Here is a 13,627-nt window from a genome sequence, read left to right on the forward strand (position 1 = left end):
CCGCTTTGGCCCTGGCTGTGTTGGTGCTGACTCCTCCCTGTCCGCCCCTAGAGCTGATGCCGCCAGCGAGCTGCCTGCCTGAGGAGACCAAGCCCAAGAGGGGACGCCGGTCATGGCCTAGGAAAAGGACAGCCACACACACCTGCGACTACGCGGGCTGTGGCAAAACCTACACCAAGAGCTCTCATCTGAAGGCACATCTGAGAACCCACACAGGTTAGTCCCAGCACACAGGGTCAGTGGGATGCCCTGGTCTGAAGTGCATGGGCTGTGAGCCCCTTGGACAGTGAAAAGGGGGGAGCACAGGAGGAGGGCTAAAATTAGCAAGTTGTAACCCTTCTCTGATGGGTTTCCGGGCTTTTTTTTCCTCCCCCGTTGGCTACATGAAGTCTTGTGCAGTCTTTGCTGATTGGCTCGGCATTTTGCTTAATGGTTCAGAATGACTCAGATGTGGGAGCGGGTGGGTTTCTTGCCAAGGCAAAATTTGTTGCTCCTCTCTTGCTATGTGGCTAGCTAATTAGCAGGTAGTCAGAAGTCAGCTGGGATTTGGACTAGATGGTGTTTCTCCGCTTCTGAGAAGGGAGCAGACCTGTAAGATAATGCCTTCTTTGCTCGTGGTTAAACGCTTTGCACACACACCTCTCTTCTCTTGGCTTGCTGTAGCGCAAGAGATCGTGCACCTCTGCAAGCTGCTGTTCCCTTTCTGAGGAAACCGTGATGGGCCCCTTGCGAGTGGGGCTTTCGGCTGTGTCGGCAGCGCTGACGGGGTGCCTCACCTATGCGTGGGAGTACATCTTCCCCTGCACTAGCACCAAAGAAGCAGAGCTTAACAGTTAATTGGCTACTGCTAGAATTCGGATAAAATCTGCCAAAGTGTGTATCTTGAGCCCAAGTTCAAACTTCAGCCTTATGGCTGAATGTGGTGTTGCGGTAGCTGAGGTTGTGAAAGCAGGTACATCATGCGTGGTTTCTCCAGTGTGGGCATTCCATAACAGTGATTAAATAACCTGGGAATTTGCATAATTTATAATCCCTGGATTGTGAACTTGATTTGAAACTTGCTTCTGAAGAGCAGATGGGAAAGGGAGAAACTACTGGCAGTGCAGTAGTTAGGCTGCGTCTTCAGCTAATGGCAGTGGGAAGAAAAAAAAAATTATCAGTCAAATGAGCAGTACTCTCCGTCTGCCCTGAGCTGGTCAGCACCATCTTCAGTATGTGTAGGACTGGGAGTTTGTAATTGCCAGGAAAACTCGTCTTGCCATCGACGGTGGTTTTGTTATAGTGAAGACAGTAAGACTGAGTTCTTAATGAGGCTGAGCTAATGAAAACAGTTTACAGCTTTGTTTTTAATTCTTGAGTCCTGCAGTTACCTAAATACACTACGTCTGCTGAGCTATTTCTGGTACTATTTGATCGTATAACATTAGCCGGCAAAAATACACTCTATCTGAACTTGTGCGCTGTGAAGCCTGTGCAAGACAAACAGTGGAAATGAGCATTTTTGCGAAGATTTCAGTGACACCAACATTTTGAAGTACCTGTACATCTTGAAAAGTCAGTCGTACTCTGTTAATCTTTGTAGTTTACTTGCAACTGCTTCAAGAAGTTTGTTGCATTTTCTTTGACCTCACCCTTTTTCTTACCCAGGACAATGCATATTAATACCTCTTGAAAGAAAGGTGTTAGAAGTGGTAGCCATGAAAGAAACCTGAAGAGTTTTCTATTTCTTTTTTTAAAGGTGAGAAACCTTATCACTGTGACTGGGAAGGCTGTGGATGGAAGTTTGCCCGATCTGATGAACTTACTCGTCACTACAGAAAACACACAGGCCACCGCCCTTTCCAGTGCCAGCGGTGTGACAGAGCGTTCTCCAGATCGGACCACCTCGCCTTACACATGAAGAGGCACTTTTAATGGGGAGCAGTGGATCTTTCCCCAGCTGCTGTAGAGATTCAGTATTTACAGCACAAGGACTGTCTTCTGCAAGATGGGGAAAACACAGTTTAAGCACTACAGATAGTCAAGGTGAAGTCTTCCAAAGAGTGGAAAAGAGGGATAATTGCATACAGACATTGCAACCTTTATTTTATATATATACACATTTAAAAGAAAAGAGAACCAAAAACGTTGGGGTCAATGACTGGATCTTCTGCCATTCCATTTGTAAATCCAACTTGAATTATTTCCGGACTACAAAATGCCAAGGAGTGACTGCAAGTCACGGATATCAGGGTTAAACAGACTGTGTGTAGTTCGGAGGGTGGGGATATTACACAGGGAAATTACATTCCCTTAATTTTTTTTCAATGCAATATTAGATGTAAATGTCATCTTGTACTTTCCTTTTTTTCCTTCTAAAAGCCATTACAATGTTAAAAGAGGAGGAAAAATTCAGGTACAGAATTATATTTTAAAAGCCTATTTCATGGTGCTTAGTGACTGTTGGTTCTAGAGGTACCAAAAACAGGAAGCCAAAGTTCTCAAACTGCTGCATATCTGACAAGGAAATATTTTTGTCTTCCGATTGCTGTTTATGACCTAAATCAGGTAAATAAACCTGGTTTATCTTTTTTTAAAGAAAATGACTTTATGCAGACAGTCTGTAATGCACTGTGGTTTCAATGTGCAATAGTTTGTACAATGGTTTATTCCCAAATATGCCTTAAGCAGAACAAATGTTTTCTATATAGTTCTTTACATAATAAATATGTAATATAAATTTAAGCAAACTTCTATTTTGTATATTTGTAAGCTACAAAGTAAAAATGAACATTTTGTTGGAATTTGTATTTTGCATATTCAAGTGGAAAATAAGTTTTAAATAAACCTATAATATTTTATCTGAATGGCTGCTCTGATTTTCTTCTGTGCATGCATATGTGCACAGAAAGTTTATTAAGTATTAGTGGTTGAGTTTCCCAAGGCAAGGGTGTCAGCGGCGAAGGCTTGTAGTCTCAAGACTCTGAAAGGTGGGATTGTATAAGTGCAGTGCTGGTGTAACACTTCTTTTTAGGGAAAAAGGTGTACTGAAAATTTTTCCTCTGAATATCAAATTGCCACTTTTCTCACCTGCATGATAAAACTGCAATTTACCATTTTTAAGGTTACTCAGTTTGAATTATTTGTTAGATGAAATACATCTGTTGGGGACATTACATTTTGCATATTCAAAGTTAACAAATTCTAGAAATTTTTTTGTAGCGGTCTTTTCAGCATGAAAAATTTCCAGCTTCATTTTCTTGGGTTTCTCAGATGAGCTGGTGTAACAGCTTTGATGCGAATGAGGGAAAATCAACTGAGTAACACCGCAAAGAATAAACTTGACTCAAGGAATAAAGAGTGTGTGCATAAAACATCTTTTAACAATAAACTACGTGGAGTTTCTTTTGCAGTCTGAATCCACAGGACAGAGCAGTAATTTGGCAGTATCCGAAGAGCCAAAATTCCTGTAGGAATCCTGGTATGCATGTGTAACTTGGGAAGGGGGATCATGCAATGTGTACAAACTCTATAACTGTACATTCAAGGTGCGTTGCTGTAAGGTCCCTTGAACTGCACTCACTCTGCTGCAGTTAAGTGCAGTGAGCCTGCTGCATACCTCAGGTCATTACCATTTTTGCTGTGGTTGTCCTTAGGGACCTCATTGCTCTAGTTTCTTTACAAATGTGTGGCAATAAGATGATTTCAACATGAATAGTCAATGAATAGGACCTGTTTTTTCTCACTACTCTTTGTAAAGAGAAGAAAGAAATTATTCCTTTTCCACTGATTTAAAATGTCAGTCAGCTGGGAGTTTGGATATATGTAACGTTCAATGAAGCTGAGCATGGAAAACAAATTACAGGCAAAAGCTCTTCATATTTTTGCAGTACTTAAAACAAGAGTGGTAATACCAACTTTTTGTTCCCGAATGTGCCTAAGGAATGCTATTAAATTTCACGTCTTGATGTGTTCTTTGTGTGGTGACTGGTGCCATTTCTTTCTAAGTCCATGTAAGTAACATAATGATGCAGAAAATATTTCTCACCCCTTATCTCGTAGGCATGCTTTGTTCAACTGAAAGCTATCTTTGTTGGTTTGGTTTATAGGTAACACAGGGAGTAGGGAATGTCTTGTTTGGTTTGCAAATAGCAGGTATTTAAAGCTAAATTAAAGTTATGAGTCATCCTTTATCTGAAGCTTTTTTTCGTGTGAAAACTTTTTACAATTAAACCAGTCATTTTTACCTCCTGTGTTGCTCTGCCTGTGGATTCTGGACGAGAGATCCAAGATCAATGTTGCAACTGGCACTTACTGTGTGCCTGAAGTGCGTCGTCCTGTCTTGATAACCCTGGAGCATGCTTGGGTAGCTGCAGGATCACCTCTGTCTGTACAGCTGTCATTCAGAACCTTTTACCTCTGTGCAAGGTCTATATCCTAACACATCCATAAATAGTCAAATCTGAAGCTTTCATCTGAGAAACTTCTTTTGCTTTTCAAGGGTTCTGTCATTATGCAGCCTTAAGAATTTTCTAAGATGCTCCAGCATTTAGTAATGCATTATCTGCTTCAGCCAACTTCAGCTTCTGCTTCATGGTTTTATGGACCCTAGGTTTATAGTTGCACAAACAATGGCATTCTTGAAACAGGGCTTTGTTCTCTGCTCCCACTTGATTTCTTTTTTTTCTGTTCTTTTTTTTTTTCCTGGTCATAACCAAGCTGTCTTCATGTATGACTTTTTTTCCAGACCTAAACAGGCACAGTGGTAGCTTGGTATTTTAAAAGAAATGCTGCTGTTCCTTTAACCGTTTCCAAAATGCTACTCCTATACTTTTGGGACAGGAGCCAACACTCGATTTTGTTGTGCAGCATGCAGCCCATGAGAGGCAGTCCTTGTTCTTAAGGAAGTCTCTGGGGGAAATACTGAAATGAGCAGTTGCACCAGTTGTGCTCTGGTAAGTTAGGTAGGGCTAGAAACCACTGGTTGTGTTTGCCACCTGTTTCATTGAGTCTAGATCCTGGAGTTACACTTGGGTGCAAGATTGTGCACAGGTGCAGTGGAAACACACATGTATCCAAAAGCCTATCTCATAAAACATATGTAAAACACCAAGCGATCTTGTAAGAGTGTCTTGAAAACCAAGATTTGTTTAGTGTTATTAAAGCTATATTCATGTGCTACTTTGTTCAGGCTGGGGCATCTAAAAACAGGGTTTGAGGTTATTAGGGGTGGCCTCTGACATGGAGTGAGCACCTCCAGAGCTGCCCCAGAGCACTATTTTAGCTACTGAAGGGAAAAGCTCTCATGGCAGAGAATGATCTCTGCAGTCAAACTGCAGCCTTCCTTAATCCTCCTCACCCCTAGTCCAAATCTTTCTCAAGCACACTTAACATGTGAAGATGGAGCTGTTTAAAACAAGATGCCACATGTCTGCCTAGCAAGTGCCAAGTATTCAAAAGTGGCATCGGAATAAAAATCTTCCCAGAGCGGCAGCGCTTCTGTGCGCTGGTCTGCTGCACACCAGAGGCTGGAAGTTTGCACACTTCAGACGTGGTCGTTCATTCTAATCCAGTGCAAATGCCTTCAGCTTTCCCCTGTCACATGAAGGTGTAATTGCAAGACAGTTGCTCTTCCCCTGTGGAGGTTAACAGATCTTGCCACTGCTGAAGTCAACTGCGGATCTCACGAGGACTTATATTAAGCTGATATGAATCAGTGAATTTCATTCTCCTTCTCTTTAATAAGGGGAGATCAGAGACTCCTGTGGTTAATCACCCCAAGTGCTAACGGTTCAACTGCATCAGTTTACACAGGTTTCCTATGGGAGTGTGCTATACGTTAAAGCTAGCCTGCTTCCACTGAAGTCCCTGGCAAACACTTGGCACCTGGGTGCAAGAATTTCAAAATTAACCCAGTTGCAACCTCTGTTCTTCCCCGGGCTTTCCTCCTTCCTGAGTGGCTTGTGTGCTCTAAGGCAGCAAGAAAATAGGAATGGGTTGCAAATGTGGATGGACAGACTCGTAGTTACACCGTAGGGCTCTGGCAAGGGTCTGGATGTGGTAGAAGTGCTGGTTGGAGGAAGTAAACCCAAGGTACAGTGAGAAATTCCTCAGATGGAGAGGAAGAGGAACACCACCACCACCGCTGCCAGCACATGTTGACTCTTACTTGCCGGGAGAGCTCCCCAGAACAAATAGCTCTGTACAGGCTCAATGCGTATATCTTTGGAGACCAAGGAGATGAGTATGTACGTAAAAGCAGGGAAGGCCCATCATTCACCGAAATTTAATTGAGGTCACATTGGCTTGGCGCCACAGGGTAACACACCCACATTCCCCTGTCTGCCGTACACCTGGATGACTCACGTTTTGTCTGCCCTTCGCTCCTGCTGTGACTTACTGGGGGACGTTTTCGTTACTGCTGAGGGCATTGCCACCAAGCACAGAAGTCCATCTCTGTGGCATGGAAGTGGGGGGTGGTGGTGGTGTTTCCTCAGCCCTGTTCTCCACCCTGGCTGCATATAGGTATCTGTTAGTCTCCTTTTCACCTTTGGATGCTTACCTGTGAGCCCTCAAGGCTAGAACCTTAATGGTGTGAAAGACAGGAGGGGAAAAATTGTCTTGTGCTTTATTAATGTTTATTCTATATTTAGAGCATGTGTGCCTGGAGTTTTACAGAAGACGAGTGGCCTTAGTAGCTGCCTGCAAGAGATATTAGGCAGCTTCAGTGATGCTTTCTGGACTCTCAGAGCTGTGACTCCTTTTGTAAGTGAGATGGTGATTTTCACATGGACCTGGTCAGCCTGGGGTCAGCCTTGTGACATGCTTATTAACAAGTTTTAGGGAACATGTCAAGCTCTGTTCACTCTGAAGCTTGAGTGAGCAGAAGGGTAATCATGTGCTGCTATCGCCGCAGCCATCTTGCTGCGGCTCTGAAAAGTTTTGCATGGTTTTGCTTTGGGTACAGCATGCTCGTTTATCAGGCACAAGCTAAGGCTTGCTTAAATCTTGCCATTCAAGTTCTCTGCTATTAAACTTTCAGGCTTTATTGAACAAAATGATACAGCTTACCTGTATTGGTTGGCTGAAGACCCTTAATTTTAGAAACAGTTACCCCGCAGTTACTCAGAATGATTTCTCCCACTGCCACAGAAGTTAGGAATGGCCTGACAGGCAACCTTGCACCCCAGCATGCAGAGGTTTATTTACTGGGAGCCTCCTCGATGGTGTTCAATGTCTGTTTGTGCACGTCCTAGTGTCAATGCCTTCATGGTTGGCAGGAGCAGAGTGTCAGGTCTGCTATTCCTCCCACCCCTTGAGAGGTGTGGGAAGGCTATCCAATTTTGCTGGCCTGGGGAAGCGGGCTTGCAGTTGCCGAATGGGAAAATATTGACTCCCCTGGCTTTTGCCACTGGTCTCCCTGAGTCCACCATGTGCTTCCCATCATGCAGAAATACTGCAGAGAGGGCTTTGCTCACAAGTACAAAAAACTGTTTCTCAGGGTTCCTGCATGAGTTTGATTTGCACATCGGGCCTCCGGAGGGTGCCATGGTGTCAGCACCATTTGACAGCTCCACAAGCTCCAGTTCTCAGCTGGACTCTTCCAGCACAAGGGATCTCCTGGGAGCTTAGCGTCCGTCATCGTTATGTTCCTCTTTTCTGATAAAAATTAATATTGTACATTAATATGTTGATAAACTACCAGGGGCAACATTGATGATCATTACTGAAGCATATTGGAATTTACTTTCTAAGCACTGGATGACGTTTTATTCTGCTTTTAGGCTCCAAACATACTGTTGGCTACTCAAGGAGGCTACCCAAAGGGATGCATTTGTCTTTGCACTGGGATGTACTAGGTTTGGCTGTCCTTTCTTAGTTCCCGCATCACTCTGATTCAGCAACAGGCTCCCCTGCCTGATAAGGGATGGCTGAATTTTTTGGCTATACAACAGATTATTTTCTGTGTTTCAAAATATCAAAACACTTTCCAGTGGAAAGTAAGATATTTCACTGCTTTCAGCCTTCCTGCCTCCCCGGTAACTGTTCATGCTCTCTTCAGCCTTAGAGGATATTATAATGCTGCTGTCACCTGTACAAGATGTTTGACTACCTTCCTTCTGTAAACACTTTCTAACCCGCATTGGCTTTGACAGAGTTCCCATGTTCACAATGTAAAACTTACTGGCAAGGCTGCATATGCAAAGAGACCAACTTGTTATAGTCAGGGCAGGTGGGTTTCCTTTAACTCTGTGGAGGAGGAGCAGAGGAACACAGGGCAGATGATGGCCAGTTTAGTCTGGCCACCAGTATTCTGCCTCAGCCACTGGCCATAAATGTAACTGTAAGGCACAAGTAGCCCTGTGATCGGCATCTCTGGGGTGATCCCACCTCACTCTCCCTGGAAAGCTCCCTTCCAAGCCCTGATGATGACAGGTTTGTTCAAGCTCAGAAGCTTGAGGAGCACAGACGCCTTTCCAACCTGTGTTTATTTTTTGCTGTAGCTCTACAGATTCCACTTACTCAATAAATATTTGATCCTCTTTGGTGCCTTCCTGAGCTTCTGCCTTCAGAGAATTCTTGTGGCGAGGAGTTCCGCGGTCAGTTATGAGCTAGCCTAAAAATAGAGGTGGGGGGAGAGGAGAAGAAAGTATTTCCTTTCTGCAGTTTCTGAGGCTGCTGCCTTCCAGATTCTTGCCGTTTCCTCTTTCCTACATATTGCAGAGAAGGGAAGCATCTAGCCTCCTGCTCTAAATCATCCTTGATTTTGTTGTTTACTGCCAAAGGTTGGAAAGATTCAACTTTGGTTGTATTTTTTTATGAATTTGGGAAGAGAAAGTAAATATGAGCTTTTTACATATGTTCAATTTTACATATGAATGAGTTCATCTAGTCTACTGTACACTGGAAGAATGCCAGGAGAATTTAGCATAATATGGTATTTCAGTCAATATTTAAAAGATGTTTTGGCTTACTGTTTTTTTAACCACCCGAACATCTGAGAAGCACTCACTCATCAATGTTTTTTGTTTAAAGACGGGTGTTTCTTCACATTTTATTCAAAACAGAAAAACCTCTACTTTTCAGAATTTTCTTTGGATTCGTGAAGCTTCACAAGCTGCAATGTTGTTGGTTAAAACATTTTCTGCCTCATGTAACCAAACATCCACATGGGTTAGAATTACTCATTATTTATTTGTACACATTTATTACTAAGGCATTGTTAATAATTGTTGGGTTTGTGTATTTGCTATTGTTACGTTTATTGTTACATGGAAAGGGAAACTGACCACAGCAATGTTTATTCGTCCAAATCTAACCTTTCCAAGATTAACTCCAGCCTCTTCTCTTTGATTACATGTTCAAAACCCTTTTTCTGCACGTCTTTCCCTGTTGTTGTGTCCCAGGTTTTGAAGAGAAAGTGTCAAAAAAACAGTGTCCCTTTGTACTGGGTACTGAAATTCATTCCAGGTGAGAGAATTCGCTTTCTAAGAAGTAATCAGGGTGAATCTTAGCTGTCTGGGAATCCGACTACTTCATTAGCAAACCAAATTCAGATGGTTACAGGTAAATCCCCTTGGGAAGATGAGGTTAGGGTTTATGCTGATTTGGGACTACGCAAATGAACTGCATAGGCAAATCCAAAGCATCATAAAAATAGGTAGCACTTTGAAAAAGTTTAAGATCTGAATCTTCAGGGTCCAAAACTGGAAGCTGTGTGTGAACGAGGCAAAGGAGGTGGGGGGGCAGGCAGGGGGAGGGGTGATACGGGAGAGTATGGAGCACAGGAACAATTTAAGTATTGCCCAAACCACTGGGTAAGTCAGAGGTTTTTTCTGACTGGTTTCTCCCAGCATTTTATTTTGTGCTAAACATAAGGTGCCAGAGTTTACATTTAATAACTTTGCCTAAGTTAGTCATTTAAATAAATATTGACTGTCCGTGAATGCATCCCACTAGGGAGCACAGCAGCACAAGCCAGAAAAGAAATCTCTTCCTTTGCAGATGTACATTGTATATAAAACTTGATGTGTTGATTTCCTCTAGCCTAGGGAGGTCACTCTGCAGATTTTTCAGTCTTTCATTGCCTACTGCTTTGCACTGGCTGGCTACTGGGAGCAAGGTGACAGCAGAAAGACAAACCTCCCAGGACGAATGCAGCGATGCTGCGCCGGTGCCAGTGTCTCTCTTACCCCTGGCAGGACCAAGAGCGAACACTCAGCAAGATGCTTGTGGCAGGAGGCACCCAGGGCTCCGGGTGCGCTCTGCTGCTGTCCGCATGGCTCCTGAGACAGGGATGTGAAAACAGGAGAGAGGGTGGTAGGAGGACAATTTGCAGACAGCTGAAATGGCTCTGCAATGCTAGAGGGAATAATAGAGCAACAGCGTTTCTGGTTTCCTCCCCCTTCATTTATAAATGAATCAAAACCAGAGCTGTTTTGAGCTGGAGTAGATGATAATTCTTTGAACTACACTAGGTCTGCTGTTGTTCCAGCTCTCTTCTCTTTTCTTCCCTTCTTTCTTTCTTATTTTTTTTCTCTTTCTTTCTTTCTCTCATTCTTTCTTTCTTTCTTTCTTCCCTTCTTTCTTTCTTCCTTCCTTGCTCTCTCCCCCCTCTCTCTCTTCCTCTCTTTCTCTCTCTCCCCCACCCCACCCCGTGCTTTGCAATGACAGCATTTAAACTTAACAGTTCAGTGCAAGGGGATTTGCAATTGTGCTGTGGAGCCAAGCTAACTGTTTTGTTTGAGAGATGGAGCTCGCACTTCATGGCTGGGTGCTGTTCATGAAGGCCCAGCCCTTAGAGTCCCGTGGCTTACGTGAAACGACAAAACACATTGCTGGACATAGGAATTGAGATGAAAGGCTGAAAAACGTGACAAGAGGAATCGAGAATCAAGTGGCAAGGTGGCTTCACTCAGCAGCTTGACAGAAGCTCTCCATGTCTACTGAATGCAATGAAAAAGCAAGCTACACATCACCATTCAAGCCCCTGTAGGGCTTCATCTTATTTCCTTTGTTGCAACGAAGAAAACATGTAACATGGACAGGATTTTCAACTTGGGGTGTGTGTGAAAGCTCAATTTTTTCTCCAAATTCAAATGACATAAAAGTTCATGAGGTTCCCAGCACTCCAGATCCTGATTATTTAGTATGCACAAACAAGTTCTCAGGTGATGAGGGTTCACAGCAGCAGCAGGAAGGAGAGACTGGAGAATGCAAATAAAGATGTGCCCACCTTATGATTCTTGAGGGTGAGTCTAAATGAGCATTGGGTCCTATGTCAGAAAGAGGCAGTAGTGAGCTTTTCTTTCTTTAAAATGAGGGACTGTGTAGAAAACTCTAGGCAGGTTTTTTTTGGTTGGTTGGGTTGGGTTTGGTTTTGGTTTTTTTTCCCCATACTCTGTTGCAGATGTTTGGTTTTGGTCTGTGTTTTTATTTATTTATAGGCATTTCTATGGCACTCATCACCATAGCATCTGGATAAATCTTTCCTTTCTTGTATCATGTAATTAAATCTATACAAAATACATATGTCCTTGGCAGAGAAAAAAAAAAAAAGTTAAGCTCTGCTTTTGGAAGGGATTTAGTCTCTGCAATTAAACACTGCTTTTGCAATGCTGTATCTTTCCATGTACATGTGAGTGGGGAATACACAGTCCTGCTAAGGTTCTGTGCTCATGCACCCACTACCCTGGTGTGTGGGGCCGTGGCACCTGACTCATGGCCCGGTGCGTGGGTGGCAGGAGTAGTAGCAGCAGAGTAGTGGGCACTTTTGGGACAGATGTTTTTGACAGCTGACTGGGAACCCTGAGACATGCTTCTGCCTTCCTCACTCGTCCAGACACCACCTGCATAACTAGCAGTAGGCTGAAAGGGCACTAACACACACGCATACACACAGTAACCCCAAATGGGGAAGTTCAGAGTCCACATGAGACTCTTTTCAAGAGGGTAGTTTGCTATTTTTATTATATTTGCATGGCCATGGCTCCTGGAAAGGCCAGCACATCCCTTCAGCCCAGGGTTTGTAGGAGAAGAGCAGCAAGCGCTGGGGAGAGGCTGGAGCTTTCTGAGGAGCCTGCAGCACGAACTGGGATGGCCACCTCCTCTCCGTGCGTGACTCGTGTTCCCATCCTCTAAAGGAAGGTGACTGTACCCTTTTCCTCTCTGGAGTATTTCACAGTGAAATGTCCTGGTATCTGGTGTGATGGTCACAGGTGTCCTGCAGAGCTGATCTGAAGGACTGTGAGGACAAGCTGATGACAGGTCAAACACAGATTTGCGCTGCAAGTTGGAGCAAAGGTCTGCCAGTCACACCAGTGAGCTCTGTCCCAGTGGGACCCTGAATTCAGCAGGGCTCAGGCCAGCACAGGTGCCTTCCACAGCACCAGGTGAGGGAAACCCTGCTTTCGTATAAATACACAAACAAATCTGAGCAGGCTGTGCAAAAGCTGAGGCGACGGTCCTGCAGATGTTCCCTGGCTCAGGTGGGCAACCAGTGCAGTGGTGCTTGGCATGGCAGTACTTGGGGGGCCATATTCATAATCAGATGAACAGGGGATGGTGTTTAGAAATAAGAGCTGGCTCTTAGGGACTGCCTCCCGTCAGCAGAGAAGTCATCCTCCCTCCCAGTGCTGACCAGTGACCAGCTGCTGGTATACCTCTTAGACAGGAATTTGGAGGATGTGCGGTGGTCTGAGTCCCATGGCAGCGTCAGCTGCAGCCAACACGAACACATTACACATCCCTGTTGGAGGAAATAAATCTGGCCCTTTCCTTTTTGGGAGCAGTTTATTTCTCCTGTTTCAGAAAGAAATGGTAGCTACACTGCTTTAATGCTTGAAGATCATCTCATAGAGCCCTGATCGTCAAGGGCAGAGCAATCAGCCACCCTCATAACTGCACATACTTCACAGCATCCTCAGTCTCCAGGACATCCAACATCCTTAGTCACTTGTGAAAACCTTTGGCTGTGTTTGTGTTCCTCCTCCCATTCTGTTTTTGGCAGGCACATATATAACCCACAGTTTGTTCGTCACCCCTCAGGTGCTGCTCACATGTTTTATTACCTGGCTGAATCAGGCCCTACAGAGACACAGCTGTCCCCTGCTCGGCTGAAGCTCCAGCAACAAACAAGAAAGAGTTACTGCCTTTCTCCTAGGTGGGAAAACCCGCATGCTGATTTTTCAGGAGTGAATAACCACAATACTAATTGAATGCTGAGAATAATCATGTTTCCAGATGTTGGAGTTGTTGGGTTGTGTGTTGTTGGTTTTGTTTTTTTTCTTTCCTTTTGATGCTAGTGTTTTGTATAAGGCAAACAAGATGAAGTATTGCTGCTAAAACATGAAAGAAGGCATTAATATGAGGTACCACTTTCTGGTACGTGGAGGCTGGATGAAAAAGCCTTTTAGCAAGCATTAACAGATCAGGCAGCATTCACATCTGTCTAACTTAGAAATATTGAGATATTCCAGAAGCATAAGTAGGTTTTCGAGTAGGTGCAGACTTCACCCTTAAAGGCTCTTGCTGCTGACTGACAGAGGAAGGTAATACAACCGGAGCGCAAATGAGGATCTGGCGGAGCAGACACCAGCTAGGCTGCCAAGGCTCAGCAGCCCAAGAGCAGCAGCAGCAGCAGATGATG

General features: G+C 44.1%; 1 protein-coding gene across 1 annotated transcript; it reads left to right on the plus strand.

Moving 5' to 3' along the window:
• Positions 1–52: 52 nt before the first annotated feature.
• Positions 53–2,838, plus strand: LOC104157188 (Krueppel-like factor 4). The gene is made up of 2 exons (XM_009704626.1): positions 53–216; positions 1,739–2,838. Exons 1-2 carry the CDS (start codon positions 57–59, stop codon positions 1,912–1,914), a joined length of 336 nt encoding a protein of 111 aa, XP_009702928.1. The 5' UTR covers positions 53–56; the 3' UTR covers positions 1,915–2,838.
• The last annotated feature ends 10,789 nt before the right edge of the window (positions 2,839–13,627 follow it).

Source organism: Cariama cristata, unplaced genomic scaffold, assembly GCF_000690535.1.
Source record: "Cariama cristata isolate BGI_N322 unplaced genomic scaffold, ASM69053v1 Scaffold45347, whole genome shotgun sequence".
NCBI lineage: Eukaryota > Metazoa > Chordata > Aves > Cariamiformes > Cariamidae > Cariama > Cariama cristata.